This window comes from Nicotiana tomentosiformis, chromosome 7 (assembly GCF_000390325.3).
Source record: "Nicotiana tomentosiformis chromosome 7, ASM39032v3, whole genome shotgun sequence".
In the NCBI taxonomy this organism is placed as follows: domain Eukaryota; kingdom Viridiplantae; phylum Streptophyta; class Magnoliopsida; order Solanales; family Solanaceae; genus Nicotiana; species Nicotiana tomentosiformis.
In genome coordinates this window covers 92,424,914-92,443,721 of record NC_090818.1, presented here as the reverse complement: position 1 = coordinate 92,443,721, position 18,808 = coordinate 92,424,914, and the positions used below count along the sequence as shown (strand labels likewise).

The window sequence follows — 18,808 nt, the reverse complement described above, 5'->3', positions numbered from 1 at the left end:
ATTACTGTTATACTTGGCATAATCTAGCTCAATTAACAATGAAGGAGGAGAAGCAGACGAGAAAGAAGATGAAATATTTGGAGGCTACGGCTATGCGTTTTTATGGAGCTTAAAAGGACGAGCTATGACATCCATGGAGGCATTTTCATGAAGCTTTGTGAGCTACTTCCATTGGAGAAAGATGTTGGGTCTTTGTGGAGGAGAAGAGATGAGTTTATATGGTGAAATATGGCTTTCTAAGGGAGAAAACTGGAGGAGCTGCGGCTGTTTTGCTCAAGGAAGAAGAAGACACTCACCCTTTTTCTTTGGGTTTTTTCCTTACCTTTTTTTCAGTTCTGTTTCGTCCTCCGTTTTTTTTTTCCTGCCTTGTGTGTGTGTGTTTATTATGTAGCTCTATGAGCTTTGGAGAGCAAGAAAGGAATAAGGAGAAAACGTGTGGTCCCTACCCAAACTAGTGCAGGTGTATGTGAAATTGTGAATTATGGGTATTAGTACGTGGGGGGAAATGATAAATATGGAGAAAATCCTAATAAAACTGAAAGATAAAATATATATCTCCAAAATGGAATCTGCGAGTCCATTGGAAGGAAATAATGCAGAATGTGAGGTGGCCAAAGTATATTGGTTCAAAAGATAAAGAATCTTTGAATAAAATAAAATAAAATGAGCGGAAGGGCACGTGATTACAGGAAAACAGGAACCACTTGAAATACCATTTTCTTTTCTTTTTTCTTTTTTTTAATAAGATAAAATACTACTATTAAATTAAAATAGCAAGATCAAATACTAATTACTCAATGTTCATTTATTAAAACCTCTAACTTACAAATTACACTAAACTAAATAAACTATTTTTTGGAAACCTTTCTTTCTTTGTAAATGAAAATAAAACCTATACTAAAATGTGACTCCTTCAATTTTCAATTTTCTTATAAAAAGATAAAATAAAAGTTAAAACATGTAAATTAAACTTAAAATTATTTACATACTAAAAATTGGTGAAAAATCTAAATATGGTCAAAAATTAAGTGCCCACAACAGATATACATGGATATACATGTGATACACGTTTGATACAAATATGATACATATGTGATACACAAATGATACACATTGTAATACACATTTTTTTTCATGTTCATCTTCTACCTTGTATTTTCAATTCAAACCACTTCAAAACTCTACCAAAATCATCCCAAAACTGAGATTTAAACTCTTTAAGATGTATTCAATCTATTCCAATAACACCCACGAAAAAATTTAATATCTTTTTGGCTACAAAAAGCTAATTGGCTAATATTGGTAATATTTAACAAATTGGCTAATTTTGTATTAACTTACTTGTAATTTCCCTTATTATTTATTTAGAAAGCTTAGATTCAAATTGTGACTTTCTTGTTTTATTTCAAGATGTTGACTTGAAATGACAAATCACGTCATATGAAAAGGTCAAATTACAAATAGTTTTATTTCCTTACAGCTAGTACAAGTTGATCGAAGATGCCACTGTAGTTCCAGCTATGGACATTTAAGAAATAAAGCCCTTGATCTTCAAACTCTCAACAGAGTCCCTAATTATTTGCTCCATGTCAATAAATTGTAGTCCCAAATCCATCAACTTCTTACCTCCATCCTTGGCCCTTAATAGTCCAGGTTGAGTATCTTTTGGCAACCTGATCAAGACGAGCAAAACGTGACAGTGAAAATAACTATTTTTTTACTACAGCTCTAGGATCACACAAAATATTCACTCCTCAAGAAGGTTAGATTAAAAAGTATTACCGAGGAATGTTATATTCAGGGTAAAGCTCTGCAACCTTAGCGGCAAAGTCACCATAGTGAGTTATGGCTTCAACACACAAGTGCCTTCCTTTTGCTGAATTGTTTTCATAAGCAAGAATATGAGCTAACGCCACATCCTTGACATGGACTAGTCCCATAAAGAAATCTTCATATGTAGCGGTGCAGCCTGAGCATAAATAAAATGACAAGGCATGTCATGTTGAGGACACCACCAACAAAGATGGGAATGACAATCTAGAATGAGACATGTTAAACCTAGGAGTAGAGATCATTACTCAATGTTACCTTGAAGAAGACGAAGAATCATGAGCATGCTGGCATTAAGAGTTGGTGGGAGCATGGGACCCATTACAGTTCCTGGATTCACCACAACAATATCCAAATCTTCTTCCTTGGCAAATTCCCAAGAAGCTTTTTCAGCAAGTGTTTTTGATAAGGGATACCATACCTAAGGAACCAGTGCATGTCACATTTAAGAAAGGTTCTTTTAGGGATACAAACTAAACAACATTTTTTTCTCGTCTTTCATGGCAATATTTTCTCTTTATGAAGCTAAAATTCACTGATTCGATGAGGAAATCCCACATGCAAGATATAAACCAGAGTAGAGAGTTTTACACAAAAAATGTATTCTTTTTCGTTCTTTTTTTTTTTTTTGGATAAGGTAAGATTTTATTAAAGAAAACAGTATATAAAAAAAATTGTATTCTCCACTAAGAGCATACTGTATAGACACTTTTTTAAACATCATATGCTCCAAATGTGTAAAAGAACTATAAGGTTCCACCAACTTCTACAAGGTTATTTCCACTCTCCAAAAGCAATTCAGTTACTCCAAATGGTCCATATGAGTGCCAAAGGAGCCTCTTCCCATCACTCTTTTTCTCTGTCTCTTCTTTCTTAAGCTTCCACCTCTAATGATTCATGACATCATCCATTCAACTCGCAAAATATTCCATATTCTACACCATTTATGTATGCAGTCGGACGATTCAGCAATAAATGGTTTACACCTTCTTCTGCTTCCTGTCACATGAATTACCAACTGATAGTCTGTCCTCCCTTTCCTAAATCCTCTTTTATCAGAGTGGCTTCCCGCGCTGACTGCTGTTTAGAAAAAGTCCAATTTTCTCAATGCTCTGGGATCCAAATTGAGCGAGAAAAGTAATATGTATATTATAAATTGACTTTGTTGAGAAATACCATCCTCCTGCCCTTCCATCTCCCTGCTTTCTGTCTATGAGTGATATTTTTTGCTTCAATAATAATCCAATCAAGCAATTCAGCTCATCAATTTCCCAATTCTACAAGTTTCTCCTAAGGTTCAGGTCGATAAGATTCCTCCGCCCTGTTATTTACCAATTTGTGCGATTGCTGCTGTTTGCCGGCTAAACATATTGAAAATGGATCAGATAGCTTTACATGAAGAGACATCACCACATCATCTTTATTTCCAAAAGTGATTTTAGCTCCATTGTCTATTTTAAAACTGATATTCCAGTAAAAATTCTCTTATACTTTCATTATACTCTTCCACAGAGCTGCTTTACATGGCAAAATGATCTGAATAGTCCTCCAACCCACCATTTGGACGCCATATTTCTCACCAATAGCTTTTCTCCATAAAGTTTGATCCTCCATTTGAAACTTCCAAAAACACTTCCCTAGTAAAACTTAGTTGAACACTCAAGTCTCTAATCCCTAACCCCCCATCTTTATTGGAGAATTAATTCTTCCACAATCAATTAGGTAGTACTTCTTAACTTTCTTATTCTAGTCCCACAATTGCAATCACTTAATATTTTTGTCATGGCCACTGGAACAGACATTTGAGAGATGCAGTAAGTGGCACAAAAAATGTCATAGAGAGTGGCAATGGAGATCCACAGCAGATCACACAAAGTGATATTGGTGATGAAGATCCTTATTATGCCATCTTTTATGTACCTGCAGCATTGTCCAGTCATATGCTCAAAGCATCCTCTGAACTTTGTCCTCCTCTTCTTCTCCATCTCCTAAGTTCCCTCTTCTTCTTGGTTCCTGAATTCCTTTTCCATGCCTTTAGCAAGACATACGTCGTGGTTTTTTTTCTTCCGTTCTTCTCGCATGTCACTCTCCTCTTATGTTCAAATCATCCCATGATGACCCGATGTAGAGTGGAGTTGCCTAAGCCAAATCCTAGGTATTCTCTTAATTTCATGTCTTTGGAGAGCAAGGGCTTTAGGATAAGTAGGAGTAAGATTGAATACATGCACTGCAAGTTTGGTCAGCATGACAACAATGAAGTTGAGGTGAGACTAGACGGGAATACGGTGCCAAAATGCAAACAATTTAGATGTCTAGGCTCGTTATTTCAAGAGAATGAAATGATAGATGAAGATGTTTGTCACGACCCAAAATCCACCTAGTCGTGATGGCACCTAATCCAACCCGCTAGGTAAGTCAAAATACAGTCAACACAATTCTAATGAAAATAATAAGAAATCAATAAGTGAAATAACTGAATTTTCATACTATAACTCAAGGATTGGTAGTACAAGTCATGAACCACTAAGACTTAGATTTACAAAGATGGTATGAAAATAAATAGAACATCTGTTTGGAATGTACATAAACAGAATTCGAATCTAAAACTACCAAGGACAAGTGATAGCTATATCCGGAAAGCAGGTACATCTTCAGTGCCAGCTCCCGTCATCCACAGCATCTCAGCTCCAAGATTTGCACGTAAGGTGCAGAAGTGTAGTATGAGTACAACCGACTACATGTACTCAGCAAGTATCATAACTAAACTCGTCGAGGTAATAGTGGCAAGAATTAAAAATGATACTCGCTAATAACATGTTCAATTCATATATCTCGCAAGTACATAGCAAAAATGTTATCAAGTCATAAATCACAGATAAAACCTCCTCAGTGCCCAAAGATAATGTAACATGCTTTTTTCGGTTAATAATCCAGCATATAGAGAAGATATGCGTCTAATATCAATCAATCATCAAACTTGCATATAGAGAAGATATGCGTGATTAAACAAGTCAAGTCACACGGATTCACATATAAGAACGATATGTACCGTGTCCCAACTCATCAAGTAAGGTGGCATATAAAGAAGATATGCATAAAGACATGTATACATTCCGGAGCTAGCAAATAGAGAAAAGATGCAATAAAAACCATGTATACATCCAAGGAAATTGCAAGTAAAGAAAAAATGCAATAACCTAATCAAAAACTGGCCAGTTTTCCTTAGAAACACAATAACCGAACCAAACCACTGATCAGCTTTCCTCATACCGCGTGTACACCATCAAGAGAGAAACATAAGAGGATGACCCTAGGGGATGGATATTTATCCACACGTTGCACGACGTAGTCATGTGCCATAATATCTCGCACGCCGTATTCACGTGCCAATAATCACAATCTGCATGGCGTATTCACGTGGCAATAATCATAATCTGCACGGCGTGTTCACGTGCCAATAATCACAATCCACACGGCGTATTCACGTGCTACCAGTCCAATTCATATCACACAGAAGGCAGATATGCAAGATTACATGTACATGATCAATGAATATCAAATTTCATACTCATGGACTGGTATAAGTGACATGTTAAGGTGTATGCATGTGCATCGTATGCTACCACAGCTCAAATCAGGTAATTACATCACGAAAGTAGCAATTATCAAGTTAAGTCAGGAGATTAACCTCTATGTAACCTCAAACATGGTTCAAATAGCTCACAAATGGGGTACAAATATAAGAAACATCACAGCATGAAGTTTAGCAATCAATTCAAGGCATATCGTAGCCTAAGCACTAACCCGAGCATGAATAATACCCCGGTGCACGTACACGACTCAACCCCACACCTGTGCCCCACCCATAGCATGTAGTTATCACCAATAATTCAGGCAACTAGTGCCTGAACCAAAGTTAGGTAAAATACTTAGTTCAAGCAAGCAAAATCAATACTCTAGAAGCGCCATCCCGCTCGAATCGACCTCCGAACGGCTCGAAACTAGCAAAAAGCAACTCAAAAACATCAAATAACGCCATAGGAATCAAACCCAAACAATAGAGGGCGAATCTTTAATCAAATACTCAAAGTCAACCCGGGCCCGCACCTTGGAACCCGACAAAACCCACAAATTCCGGCAACTCATTCGAATACGAGTCCAACCATACTAGTTTCATCTAAATCCGACTTCAAATCGATGTTCAAAACCAAATTATTCACTTTAGCAAAGTTTTAACCAAAATTCCCAATTTCTCTTTTAGATTCATCACTCAAATGCCAAAATCAAAGATGGAATCAACAATAAAAATCAAAACCGAGTCAAGAACACTTACCCAATCCAAGTGGAGAAAATCACCTCAAAAATCGCTCAAAACCGAGCTCCCAATCTCAAAATGTGATAAAATAACTCAACCCTCGAATATATGAGATCTGCCCAGGCATCTCCGCATCTGCGGACAAAACTGTCGCATCTGCAGCGTCGCATCCGCGAGTTCCACTCACTGCCCAACCACCCGTACCTGCGGAAGCCACCTCCCGCTTGCGAAGCCGCAACTGCAGAAAACACATTGCAAATGCGCAACACCCAGCTCTCAGCCAGCTCGCTTCTGCGCCCTCTCGTCCGCATCTGTGGCCACCGCACCTGCGCCCATAGTTCCGCAGGTGCGACCACACCATATCCCTGCCAACCAGCAATAACCAACATGCCCCAAAATGGTTCGAAACCCATCCGAAACTCACCCGAGCCCATCGAAACCCCGTCTGAAACTCACTCGAGGCGTTCAATACCCCGACCGAATATACCAATAAGTCCAAAAACACAACATGAACCTATTCGAGGCCCCAAATCACCCGAAATAACATCAAAATCACAAATCGCACCTCAAATCAAGCTTAATGAACTATTTCAAATTTCCAAATTCCAAACTTACGTCGAACACGTCTAAACAACCCGGAATCACCTCAAATTTTGCACACAAGTTCCAAATGATATAACGAACCTATTCCAACTCCTGGAACAACAATCTGAACCCGACGACATCGAAGTTAACTCCCGGTCAAACCTATAAACTTTTCAAACCTTCAAATTGCCAACTTTCGCCACTTCAAGCCAAAACATTCTAGAAACATCTAAATACGAATTCGGGCAAATGCCTAAGTCAGAAATAACCATCCGGACCTAACGGAATCATCAAAACTCCGATCCGAGGTCAAATACACAAAAGTAAAACTTGGTCAACTCTTCCAACTCAAAACTTCCAAAGTGAGAATCATTCTTCCAAATCAACCCTGAACCACTCGAAAACCAAAACCGACCATACACGCAAGTTATATAATACATCATATGAAACTACTCACGACCTCAAATCACCGAATGGAAATGCAAATGCTCAAAACGATTGGCCGGGTCGTTACAATGTTACTCATAGGATTAAAACTAGATGGTTGAAATGGAGAAGTGCTAACGAAGTGTTATATGATAGAAGGATGCCTACCAAAGTGAAAGGTAAGTTCGATAGAACGGTATAAGACCAACAATGTTATATGGTAGTGAATGTTGGGTTGCTAAACTCCAGCATATCCGCAAGATGAATGTTGTATAGATGTGAATGCTAAGACGGATGAACGGTCATACAAGATTAAATCATTAAAAATTACCACATTCGCTAGAAGGTGCAAGTAGTATGCAATGGGGATAAAATAAGAGAAGGCCCCTTGAGATGGATTGGTCGTGTCTTGCGTCGCCCTATAAATGCACCAGTCCGGAGGAGTAAACTACAGTGAACGAAGGTGTTAAAAGGAGACAAGGTAGACCTAAAATCACATGGAAAAAGTTACCTCGAATGACCTATAAATTCTAGGAATAAATGCAGACTTAACTAAAAATATGGGGCAATGGAAGAAAAAGAAGGTGATACTTACTAGTTAGGAATAGGCTTTAAATTTGTTAGAGAATTTTTAATATTATTACTATTTTTCTTATTATTGCAACAACAACAATAACAACAACCCAGTAAAATCTCATTAATGGGGTCTGGGGAGGGTAGTGTATACGCAGACCTTACCCCTACCCCGAAGGAGTAGAGAAGCTGTTTCCGAAAGGCCCTCGACTCAAAAAAAAATAAAATGACAAAAGGACAAAAAGGAGACAATATTAGTATCACAACAGCAATCATAGGAAAAATAGGAACATCATGAAATCCAGAAGAAAGATGCAAAGCAAAGGGAGACAATATTAGTATCACCACAACAATCATAAGAAAAATAAGAACACCATGAAATCTAGAAGAAAGATGCAAAGCAAAAGCGATAGCTAGTAAATAGCACCTGCACTGAAAAGCGAAATAGTAAGACACAACATTGCCACTAGCTATCTTAGACAAAAACCCTACATGGCTAGTCCCACAATAGTACGAAGTAAGGCACGACTCAACTATCTCCTAACCTATGGCCCTAATACTCGACCTCCACATCTTAGGCCGCCCTCTACCTCTTCTCGTGCCCTCCACAACCAGCCGCTCACACCTCCGTACCGGAGCATCTGGGCTTCTCCTCTGAACATGTCCGGACCATCTAAGCCTCGTTTCCCACATCTTGTCATCAATGGGAGCCACGTGCACCTTCTCCCGAATATCATCATTCCTAATCTTATCTATCATAGTGTGCTCGCAAATCCACTGCAACATCCTCATTTCTGCTACTTTTATCTTCTGGATATGTGAGTTTTTAACGGGCCAACACTCAGCCCCATACATCATGGCTGGTCTAACCACCGCTTTATAGAACTTACCTTTGAGTATCGGTGGCACTCTTTTGTCACACAGGAATCCAGATGCTAACCTCCACTTCATCCATCCTACCCCAATACGGTGGGTGACATCCTCGTCGATCTCCCCTCCCCCCTGGATAACCGAACCAAGGTATTTGAAGCTGCCTCTACTCGGGATGACCTACGAATCAAGCCTCACATCCACGCCCACTTCCCTTGGCTCAGCGCTGAACTTACACTCCAGGTATTCCGTCTTCGTCCTGCTCAGCTTGAAACCCTTAGACTCAAGAGCTTGTCTCCAAACCTCCAGCCTCTCGTTAACACCGGCTCGCGACTCATCAATCAGAACTATGTCATCGGCGAATAGCATGTACCATGGCACATCCCCTTGAATATGGTGTGTTAACGCGTCCATCACCAGGGCGAATAAGAACGGACTGAGCGCAGAACCTTGGTGTAACCCCATTACAACCGGAAAATGCTCAGAGTCGCCTCCTACTGTCCTAACCCGAGTCTTAGCCCCATCATACATGTCCTTAATCGCCATAATGTAGGGAATCGACACACCTTTTACCTCCAGGCATCTCCAGAGAACTTCTCTAGGAACCTTGTCATACTCTTTCTCTAGGTCAATAAACACCATGTGCAGATCCTTCTTCCTCTCTCTGTACAGTTCCACCAACCTTCTAACAAGGTGTAATATTTTTCTTATTATTATTTACTATTATATACTCTCTCCGTTCCAATTTATGTAAACCTATTTCCTTTTTGGTCTGTTCCAAAAAGAATAACCCCTTTCTAAATTTGGAAATACTTTAGCTTAAACTTCCGATTCTACCCTTAATGAGAAACTTTTATAACCACACAAATACTCTAGACCCCTTTTGACTTATTTAGGACCCCAGTCAAACAGGTTCACATAAATTGGAACGGATGGAGTATATATATTGTGTTGACCAGCTTAATTATAGGAGAAGAATAAGAGAATAAAATCTTTAATTAATAGCTTGATTATAGGAAAGATTGTATTGTAACTGAATATTCTCTCATTATTTTCATTTATTTTCTTTCCTAGAATAGTTGTAGGACTTTTGTATAAAAGCATGTATCAATAGGATGTAAAACATACATTGAAATACAAAGAGAGCCTTCTCTTCTTCTCAATTTCATCATGGTATCAAAGCGTTTTGAGGTGAGTTTTCTCCTTCTGCAGCACTAGGGTTCAATAGGTTGAGTTTTCTCCCTCTTTCTTCTAGTTTTCTTGCTAAAGTTTCTGTCCGAAGCTTTTTTTTCTCACCTTCCGCCAGTTCTGTACAACAATTGGTACCACGGGAAAGATTATATCTACTGTACGACCTACCCAAACTAGTTTCAAATTTTTTCGAACACCAGAAGACAAGTCTGGCGTAACCAGTTAGCTGCAGTAGCCTTTTTTCAAATTCTGAAGGTTGTTTTGGATAACGAGGTTCTTCTGTTTAGCATTTATATTCCGGAATATTTTTGGTGCTACGGATTGTTCAAAAATAAGGGGGACTCAAAAACAGTAGATAACAATAATTTTATTTCACATGGTATTAGTATGGTAAAATTGGATGGTGTTGGTTCGTATCTTGCCTGGTCAATGGCTTGTTTGTTGTTTATTAAATCCAGAAAAATGATTGGCTATATTACTGGAGAAAAGAAACAACCTGATGTGATTGATGCTACTTATAGTCAATGGGATTTTAATAATTCCCTTGTTATGACTTGGCTTTTGAATACTATGCACCCTCGAATTTCTAAACAATATTTGTTGCTTGACACTACAAAAAAAAATTGGAATTCAGCCAAGCGCACTTATTCTCTCAAGGGAAATTATGCCTAGATTTTTGAAATTCGAAATAAAATTCATACGACTAAGCAAGGTGAATTGACTATCACTGATTATTATTCCGAGTTAAGCGGGTTATGGCAGGAGATTGACTACTATCAGGATCTCCAAGCAAAGTGTATTGATGATGCAGTTCTCTTTCAACGATTGGTTGAAAAGGAAAGGATCTATGATTTTCTAGCCGGTTTGAATCAAGAATATGATCAGATCAGGGTTCAAGTTCTCGGTAAAGTTCCTTTTCCTTCTCTTGAGGATGCATACTCTTATGTTCAAGAGGAAGAGAGCCGACGAGGGGTCATGCTTTATTCAGCACAAATGGAGAAGTTCGGGTTAGCTATGTCTCATGAACAACCAAAAGCATTCACTTCTGATAAAGATTACATGCATTGTAATTAGTGTGGAAAGCCAAGGCATACAAAGGAGACATGCTGGAAACTACATGGTAGACCAACTAGAGGTTGTGGAGGAAAACGTGTAGGTCCATCAAGGGTTCAAGCTAATATTGCAGAAAATGTGGAGACAACCAGAGAAACTGCTTCTGGAGAAGCATTGTAAGCATTGTCTTCGAATGAAGTTCAGCATCTTCGCCGTCTCCTGAATAAACTTGACTCTTCTAATATTGCAACTTCCAATTACGTGCAGTCGGGTATTGCCTTTAATGCTCACCTTAATTCTTGGATTATTGATTTTGGTGTGAATAAACACATGACAAGCTCCTCTAAGGCTTTCAAAACTACTCTCCTAGTTCCAAAGGGGATTATGTCAGAATAGCCAATGGCTCCCTAACTCTCGTCTCTGGAACAAGTTCCGTTGTTTGTACACCTGATATTACACTATCATTTGTTCTCCATGTACTTGAGTTTCCCGCTAACCTGTTATCTGTTAGCGCCATCACCAAAAAACTAAATTATAGTGTCGAGTTCTTTCCTTATCATTGCGTTTTTCAGAATCTTCAAACAAGGAAGAGGGTTGGCAGTGGTAGATTGCATGATGACTTATATTGGATTGATGAAACTCGAGACTCTGGTCAGGCCTTTTTTTGGAGGAAATAAGGATGTCAACCAAGAAATAATACAGTGGCATAAACGGTTGGGGCACCCATCATTTTTCGCTTTAAAGAAGTTATATCCTAGTTTGTTTTCCAAAATTGAGTTTGAATCTTTGTTTTGTGATGCTTGTGAATTTGCCAAGTATACTAGAAACTTTTATCCTCTTAGTGATAATAAAAGTACAACTCTTTTTTCGACTATTCATTCCGATGTGTGGAGTCCTACTTAAACAGTTTCTTTATCTGGTAATAGATGGTTTGTTACTTTTATTGATTGTTGCACTAGAATGACTTGGTGTATTTGTTAAAGGCCAAAACTGAAGTTTTCTCCTGCTTTCAGTCATATTTCATAAGATGATTTGCATTCAGTTTGAGGCTAGGATAAAAATCTTGCGTACTGACAATGGCACTGAATACATGGATACAAATTTTGGTGCTTATTTGGAGTCTTATGGGATAATCCATCAAACTAGTTGTCCTTATACTAGTGCACAAAATGGGGTTGCATAAAGGAAATATGCATTTGTCAGAAGTCGCAAGATATCTTATGTTTACCACGAAACTACCAAAACCTTACTGGGGGATGCCATTTTAGTAGCTACATATCTCATCAATAGAATGCCACTAAAAACTCTCAATTTTCGGACTCCAATGGAAGCATTAAAGGGTAAGAATGATTATACTGCTCCTCCGAAGATATTTGGGTGTCTCTGCTTTGTTCACACTAGGAACTTTGGGAAACATGATCTTAGAGTTATCTCCTCTTTGTCAACATGGATGTTACCTTTCAAGAATCTGAGGGAAACTTGATCTTATAGTCATCTCCTCCTAATGACAGGAGATGACAAAGAGGAGATGACTCGATTGAAGAAGTTGTTAGCACAAGAATTTGAAATCAAAGATCTAGGGAAGTTGCAGTACTACTTGTGAATTGAGGTTGCTAGATCAAAAAGAGGAATCTTTATTTCTCAAAGAAAATATAATTTGGATCTTTTGAAAGAAACTAGTATGCCAGGTTGCAAACCGACAGAATCGCCCATTGAAAGTAATCACAAGTTACAAGCGGAACTGGAAAGTCAGTTGATAAGGAAAAATATCAAAGATTGGTTGGAAGACGCATTTATCTCTCTCACACTAGACCAGACATAGAGGGTGTTTGGATTGGCTTTTAAAAAGTAGCTTATAAGCTAAAAGTCAAAAGTCATAAGTTGGTAATACCCAACTTTTGGCTTTTGGCTTATTTTTGTACTTTTCATGCCTAAAAGTAAGTACTTTTAAGCAGTTTTTTATCATTGTCAATCACCACAAAAAAAAACAATAAGCACTTAAATAAGCCAATCCAAACACCCTCATAGCCTATTCAATCAGCTTGGTGAGTCAGTTCATACATGATCCCCGAGCTACTCATATGCAAGCTATCTTTCACATTTTGCAGTATTTGAATCTGCTCCCGGAAAAGGTTTATTGTTCTCCAAACATGGTCACCTCCAGATATAGAAGTCTTTACAGATGCGGAATGGGCTGGATCTCTAGATGACAGAAGATCCACATCCGGTTATTGTACACTCGTAGGAGGAAACTTAGTTACTTGGAGAAGCAAGAAGCAAAGTGTAGTTGCTAGATCAAGTGCAGAGGTCTGTGAACTTTTGTGGTTACAAAAGCTACTAGAGGAATTGAGATTGTCTGAAATAAGGAAACTTTCCTTGTATTGTGATATCAAGGCTGCCATTAGTATAGCTCATAATCCAGTCCAGCATGACCGACAAAGCATGTTGAAGTTGATCGACACATCATCAAAGAAAAAGTTACAAGTGGTGACTTGAGTTTGTTCCATGTGTCATCTGAAAAGCAGCTAGCTGATGTGTTTACCAAAGGTCTCAACAAACGGACTTTCCATCCACTAGTTTGCAAGTTGGTCATGTGTGACATATTTGCACCAACTTGAGGGGGAGTGTTGACCAGCTTAAGGAGAAGAATCAGAGAATCAAATCTTTAATTAATAGCTTGATTGTAGGAAGATTGTACTGTAACTGAATATTCTCTCATTATTTTCATTTATTTTCTTTCCTAGAATAGCTGTAGGACTTTTGTATAAAAACATGTATCAATAGGAGGTAAAACATACATTGAAATATAAAGAAGTCTTCTCTTCTTCTCAATTTCATCACACATACACACACACACATATATATATATATATGTATGTATATGTATATATATAATTTAACTTATTTTTAGTACTACTCTTATTTTATTTTGGCATAATGATGATAGAAGCTGAGCTTAAAGAAAGAAGTGAGGATTCATATCGCCGACCCCAATTTTGTTTGGGACTGAGGCGTAGTTGTTGTAGTTGTTGTTGTTGACTAATTTGCCTATAGAACCTATTTGTTTCAACTGTGTAGTTAAGTGGTGATGAAGTGTTTTTGTAGAGGAGTTTACCATACTAGTTGCAAATGGTATGAGGTCTTTTGTTACATGTACGTCATATATGACCATTGATGGTTGTACGTGTGTCTACTTGTAAATCAAAAGTCTTGTGACTCTCTAGATTATTATAATACATTGATGATTGCCGAGGGCCATTCTCAGGCATTACAGTGAGATGTTTGTCCTTTGACTATCTCTTTCTCTCTCGTGGTTGGTATATTCAGTTTGATGTCAAAAAACTTTTCTCAATTGCTTTTGCCATGAGTTATTGTCTGATTGGTTTCATAATTCTTTTGGTAATCATTATCTCTCTTTTTGTTATTATATATAAGAAGATGGTTTTATCGACTCTCATCGGGGATTACTCTTCTGGTCCGGAGTTTTCTACCAAGGATTTGGATGCTCTCACTTATTTTCCGGGTGTCTGCATCACTCGCTTGGCCAATTGCTTGCATCTTTCTCAAAGAAGTATGCTAGCAATCTTGATCGTGTAGATTAAAGCAGTCGACTCATCACTCTCAAGTGAATAGTAGTATAGTACAGAGGTGAAAAAGATTGTCGATCCCAAAAAGACTAATATATGGTCGACAACACGTGATTCTTATTCTTGTGGCTTGAGAAGTCAAATGTTGAGATTCAATTAATTCCTTCTAATATTAAACCCTTCTCAAAAAATTAATTCCTTCTAATATCTAACAAAACAAATGGTCAAAAGATACATGAAATACATGAGAAATAAGTTTCAAAAGAAATACCAAAGTTGCTAATAGTTAGGATTTAACTTTACCTACATGCTTGTTACAGTTTTTTGTTAACACAAGTTTTAAACAATACCATTCTGAAGTATAAAATTGTCATTTTCAGGTGAGACTGCCTCTTTCTAAAGTCCTTTACCTTGATGTTGCTCCCGGGTAGACTCTTGGTTAATTTCACACAGGACGCATGACGGCTGTGGAACTAATTTTCAAGAATTGGTAAAATCCCTTACTTTCTAATCATCTTTTAACGTAGAAGTGACCACCTCTGAGATACCTAACCATGATTATTCTCAAGAGTAGACTCTCATTTAGTTACTCTGAGATGCTTTAAGGTTTAAGAAGTTCTCCTATTTTTAGCACACAAATCTTCTTATTGTTCCTATCGGGTAGCTTAATCAAAATTATTGCATACTTTAACAATAATAACTTGAGTATTCTTGAATGAACCTAACTCCTCTAATTTGATCTCATGTTAGATTTTATTCACTCAAGTATAATTAAACATAACCTGGTTAAATTTTGTGCAATTTCATAATACATGGATGAAGACACCAAGTATGATAATGTAGCCATTCAACGAAGCAAATATGAAACTCACATCTCAAAGTACAAATTTTACATATTTATAACCGAGAAATTTCCTGTGAGTTAGCCGGCAACCCCAGTTGACCCACAAGTTGAAACTCCAGAAGGTATGGCCCTGTCGCTCTTCTCTACCTTGCTTAATTATCAGGCTTCTTGTGATCGGCAAGATTTGAGCTAGTGACATGTGTCCCACCTCAGATACTCAGTTGTGCATCCTTACTACTGAACCAAACCTAGAAGCAATCAAATCTCAAGTACGATTGAACAAGCATGGGCTCAATTTCACTCCAACTACATAATTTACTCCATAACACAAGTGAAGAAAACCAAGGAAAACTACTTTCTTCATGACAAATCAATTAATCAATCAACTACACCTCATCCCAACCTAGAAAGGTATTTCAGACTTTCATGTCAACACAAACTTAAAAAGAATAAGAGAAAGAAGAACTTGCATTGAAGATGGGTGGCTAATCGAGTTCATCTTCTATCTTTTCTTTTTTATCCCTTCATGTTGAACTATCCCCTCTCCTTCTAAAAATTTACAATCCAAAACCATTTTTGAATTGGAGAGAGTTCATGATTTCAAAAGTCGGTGCAGCAGCGCTCATACACACTAGCAACTTTAGAATTACTATCTGACACTGCAATGTCCGCACAGAAGACGAAGAATACACTTTGGACTAATGCCATGGTGCATAAATATGATGACATGGCACTACACTTGTGTTTCACGATGTTCATCTTCTTTGCTTCATTGTTGCATTGGTCATAGCACTGCGATGTGGGTGTTCATGTTTCAAATATTTTCATATATATTCAACTCCTTATGAAGGCTCTAATTGTTCCTTCGCTTGCCAAAGATCATAAAATCAACTACAAACAGCTTGAATATATCATGGACTTAACTAATCTCACAGTAAAACCTTCAAATAATCATTGGTATGCTCTAGTCCAAGTCAATGTTCTTTCCATTTTGTTCACTATTAAGGATGTTAATTCGGACGATCGCAATTTATACTGTAGTATGGTGGGTGCCTTACAATATTTCCATGCTTTGCCAGCCATTACTGTTGCAGTGAATACAACTAGTCAACACGTGCACACTCCTAATTCTTCTCATTTTATTGGTACAAAAGAATATCTTGCTTTATATTGCAAGAAATCTTAACTTTGGGCTAGATTTGAAGTAGTAGTTTTTCCTCACTGCTTATTTAGACGCTACTTCGTATGGCTTTCCTGATACTTGTAGGTCTATAACTGGAGTGGCTCTCTTTGATAAGAATCTTATTTCTTCCTCTTCTAAGGAGCAAAATACTGTGTCTCGCACCACACCAAGGGGAAAGTTGCTTCTTTGCTTGTATACAGTCCTCTTCGGCCCACTTCTTGTCTTTTGTGATAATGTAAGAACATGTATCTTATATAGAAACTTATATATCAATTATATAGAAAGCATCTTGTAGTTGAATTTACAAAACATGTGGCTTAGGGGTCTATTCTTGTCCATTATTTTCTGACGGAGTGTCAATTTGCTGATATTCTCACCAAGTACCATTCATGTCATGCTTTAGGACTCTTCCAAAGGGTATTCACTTGTGACCAGGCATATGCTATGTATATGTTTATTTATAATATTAGTGTAATATGACCTGTGGCTACGCCTATAAGTAAAGATGCTCTTGTAATATGCATTTGTAATTCACCGGGGATACTCTTGTCACTTAAACTTGTATTGCTCTTTTCAAGCTAAAAATTCTCAACTACAGTATGATTAAGGGGTTAAGGGACGTAGTACAAAAACTTTGACGTTTCCAACTTATGACCAACTGTTGGTTGCGTTGGAAAATTTGCGATAAAGGTAAAGTACATGAGGCAGCTGAACTTTAGCTTTCATTGAGGTTGGATTTGTGTTGTAGAACAATTACAAAACATATTCTTTCAAAATCACATCCTGTTTCCCGAGAACCTAAAGGAAACCAAACCAATCTCAAAATCATACCGTTTTCTAATCCAAATGCCAAAGAAACCAAAACACATAGACCACATAAGCAATGTTAAGAAGCAAAGGAAAGGCAAAGACAAGCCAAGCAGAAAAGAAAAAATGGAAGTATGATAAGGGAAAGGTATAATTTTGATAAAGAAGATAGAGAAAGGAGCGTACCCCTTTCTGTTTGCAGTAATCAATATCCGTCCAGCAATCCTCATTTTTCACACGATCAGCCGGCCAATTAGGACTTGGAATGATGGCCGATACAGATGAGGTCACCACCACACGTTTAACCCCCAGCTCCTTTGACGCTGTAAGTACATTCATAGTGCCTTTGATTGCTGGCGACAGAAGCTGATTCTGTAACACCACACAACCCCAAGTAGAGAAGAGAGTAGCAAATTAGTACCAAAACTCATTTAAATCAATATCAAGAACAAGTAAATGAACAGTAACAGTAGACAATACATACAGGGGTACTAATTAATTTGTTTCAATCTGTCTAAGCCTATGGTGGCAGAATTACACAGGTTAACATTGAAAAAAATTAAAGGGATTGAAGACCTTACCTCGGGATCTTTAACTTGATCGACAATGCAGGGGGAAGCAAGGTGGAAAACGCCAACAGCACCAGTAATGGCGGGGACAATTGAGTCGTAATTAATTAGATCAATTTGGAAAAGAAGGAGACGGGATTCAGCCCCTTCTAAGGCAAGTAAATGCTTCGTCTCTTTCTCATCATCTAAAAGATAAGTCGAGAAATTAGGAATTACTTGAACCAGAAAAAAAGGAAGAGAAGGGGTGAGAGTTGACTGACTGAGATCTTTGATGGTGGCGTGAACAGTGTAGCCACGCTCGAGAAGGAAACGGACCAGCCATGAACCAATATAGCCGCTGCCTCCAGTAACACACACTACTTCACCTGCTCTGTTTGCCATTTCATTAATTCACAATTTGTAATGCGAAATAAGCATGCGGCTCTATGTATCCAATGAGAAGACATTCATTTTGAGTTTTGTGCCTAAGTATGGCTAGAACTTGGACACCTGGCAATAGACGTAGTGCATTGTTTGGATTTAGGGAAGGGAAAGTGAGATGATGAAATTTTACTTTACTTTTTCGTATATAAAAGAATTAAAAGTAATAGAAAACAAAATTGAGAAAATAAGGGAAAAGAAATCTTATTGATTATTGCAGCTTTCTTCCAACCGAAAAGAATTACTATTTGTACTCGCGCGAACACAAATATCAAATTATGCTTTGGGTTATTTGAATTATATGCAAATTATCTTAAAATTTAAATCTTCCAGATAAAATTTACATATAATCATTAGATATCAATTAAGAAGTATGACATGAAATTATTTTTCATATCTCGTAGTGGATAACATATTTTCTTTTTCTATATCTGTAATAATTTAACCCCCTGATTCTAGTACTTGCAATTTATTCTCTTGTCAATATTAAAGAATACTAAACATATCACGCTGTAATATGATTTGTTTGAGTACATTAGATCGTATTGTTTTAAC

The 18,808-nt window shown here is 37.6% G+C and overlaps 1 protein-coding gene across 1 annotated transcript; it reads right to left on the bottom strand.

Moving 5' to 3' along the window:
- Positions 1-1,325: 1,325 nt before the first annotated feature.
- LOC104108142 (cinnamoyl-CoA reductase 1) lies at positions 1,326-18,269 on the bottom strand. Its single transcript, XM_009617127.4, has 6 exons — positions 18,094-18,269; positions 17,846-18,018; positions 17,451-17,636; positions 2,089-2,251; positions 1,783-1,969; positions 1,326-1,673 (listed from the first exon to the last, which is right to left on the bottom strand). The coding sequence occupies exons 1-6, from the start codon at positions 18,212-18,214 to the stop codon at positions 1,529-1,531; spliced, it is 975 nt and encodes a 324-aa protein (XP_009615422.1). The 5' UTR covers positions 18,215-18,269; the 3' UTR covers positions 1,326-1,528.
- Positions 18,270-18,808: the final 539 nt, after the last annotated feature.

Bases quoted from the DNA above. Each gene is read 5' to 3' on its own strand.
- LOC104108142 (XM_009617127.4), bottom strand. From the start codon at position 18,214: ATGGCAAACAGAGCAGGTGAAGTAGTGTGTGTTACTGGAGGCAGCGGC. The intron at 18,019-18,093 runs GTCAGTCAACTC...CTTATCTTTTAG, and splicing joins CGCCACCATCAAAGATCTCA to ATGATGAGAAAGAGACGAAG. The intron at 17,637-17,845 runs GTAAGGTCTTCA...GTGGTGTTACAG, and splicing joins ATCAAGTTAAAGATCCCGAG to AATCAGCTTCTGTCGCCAGC.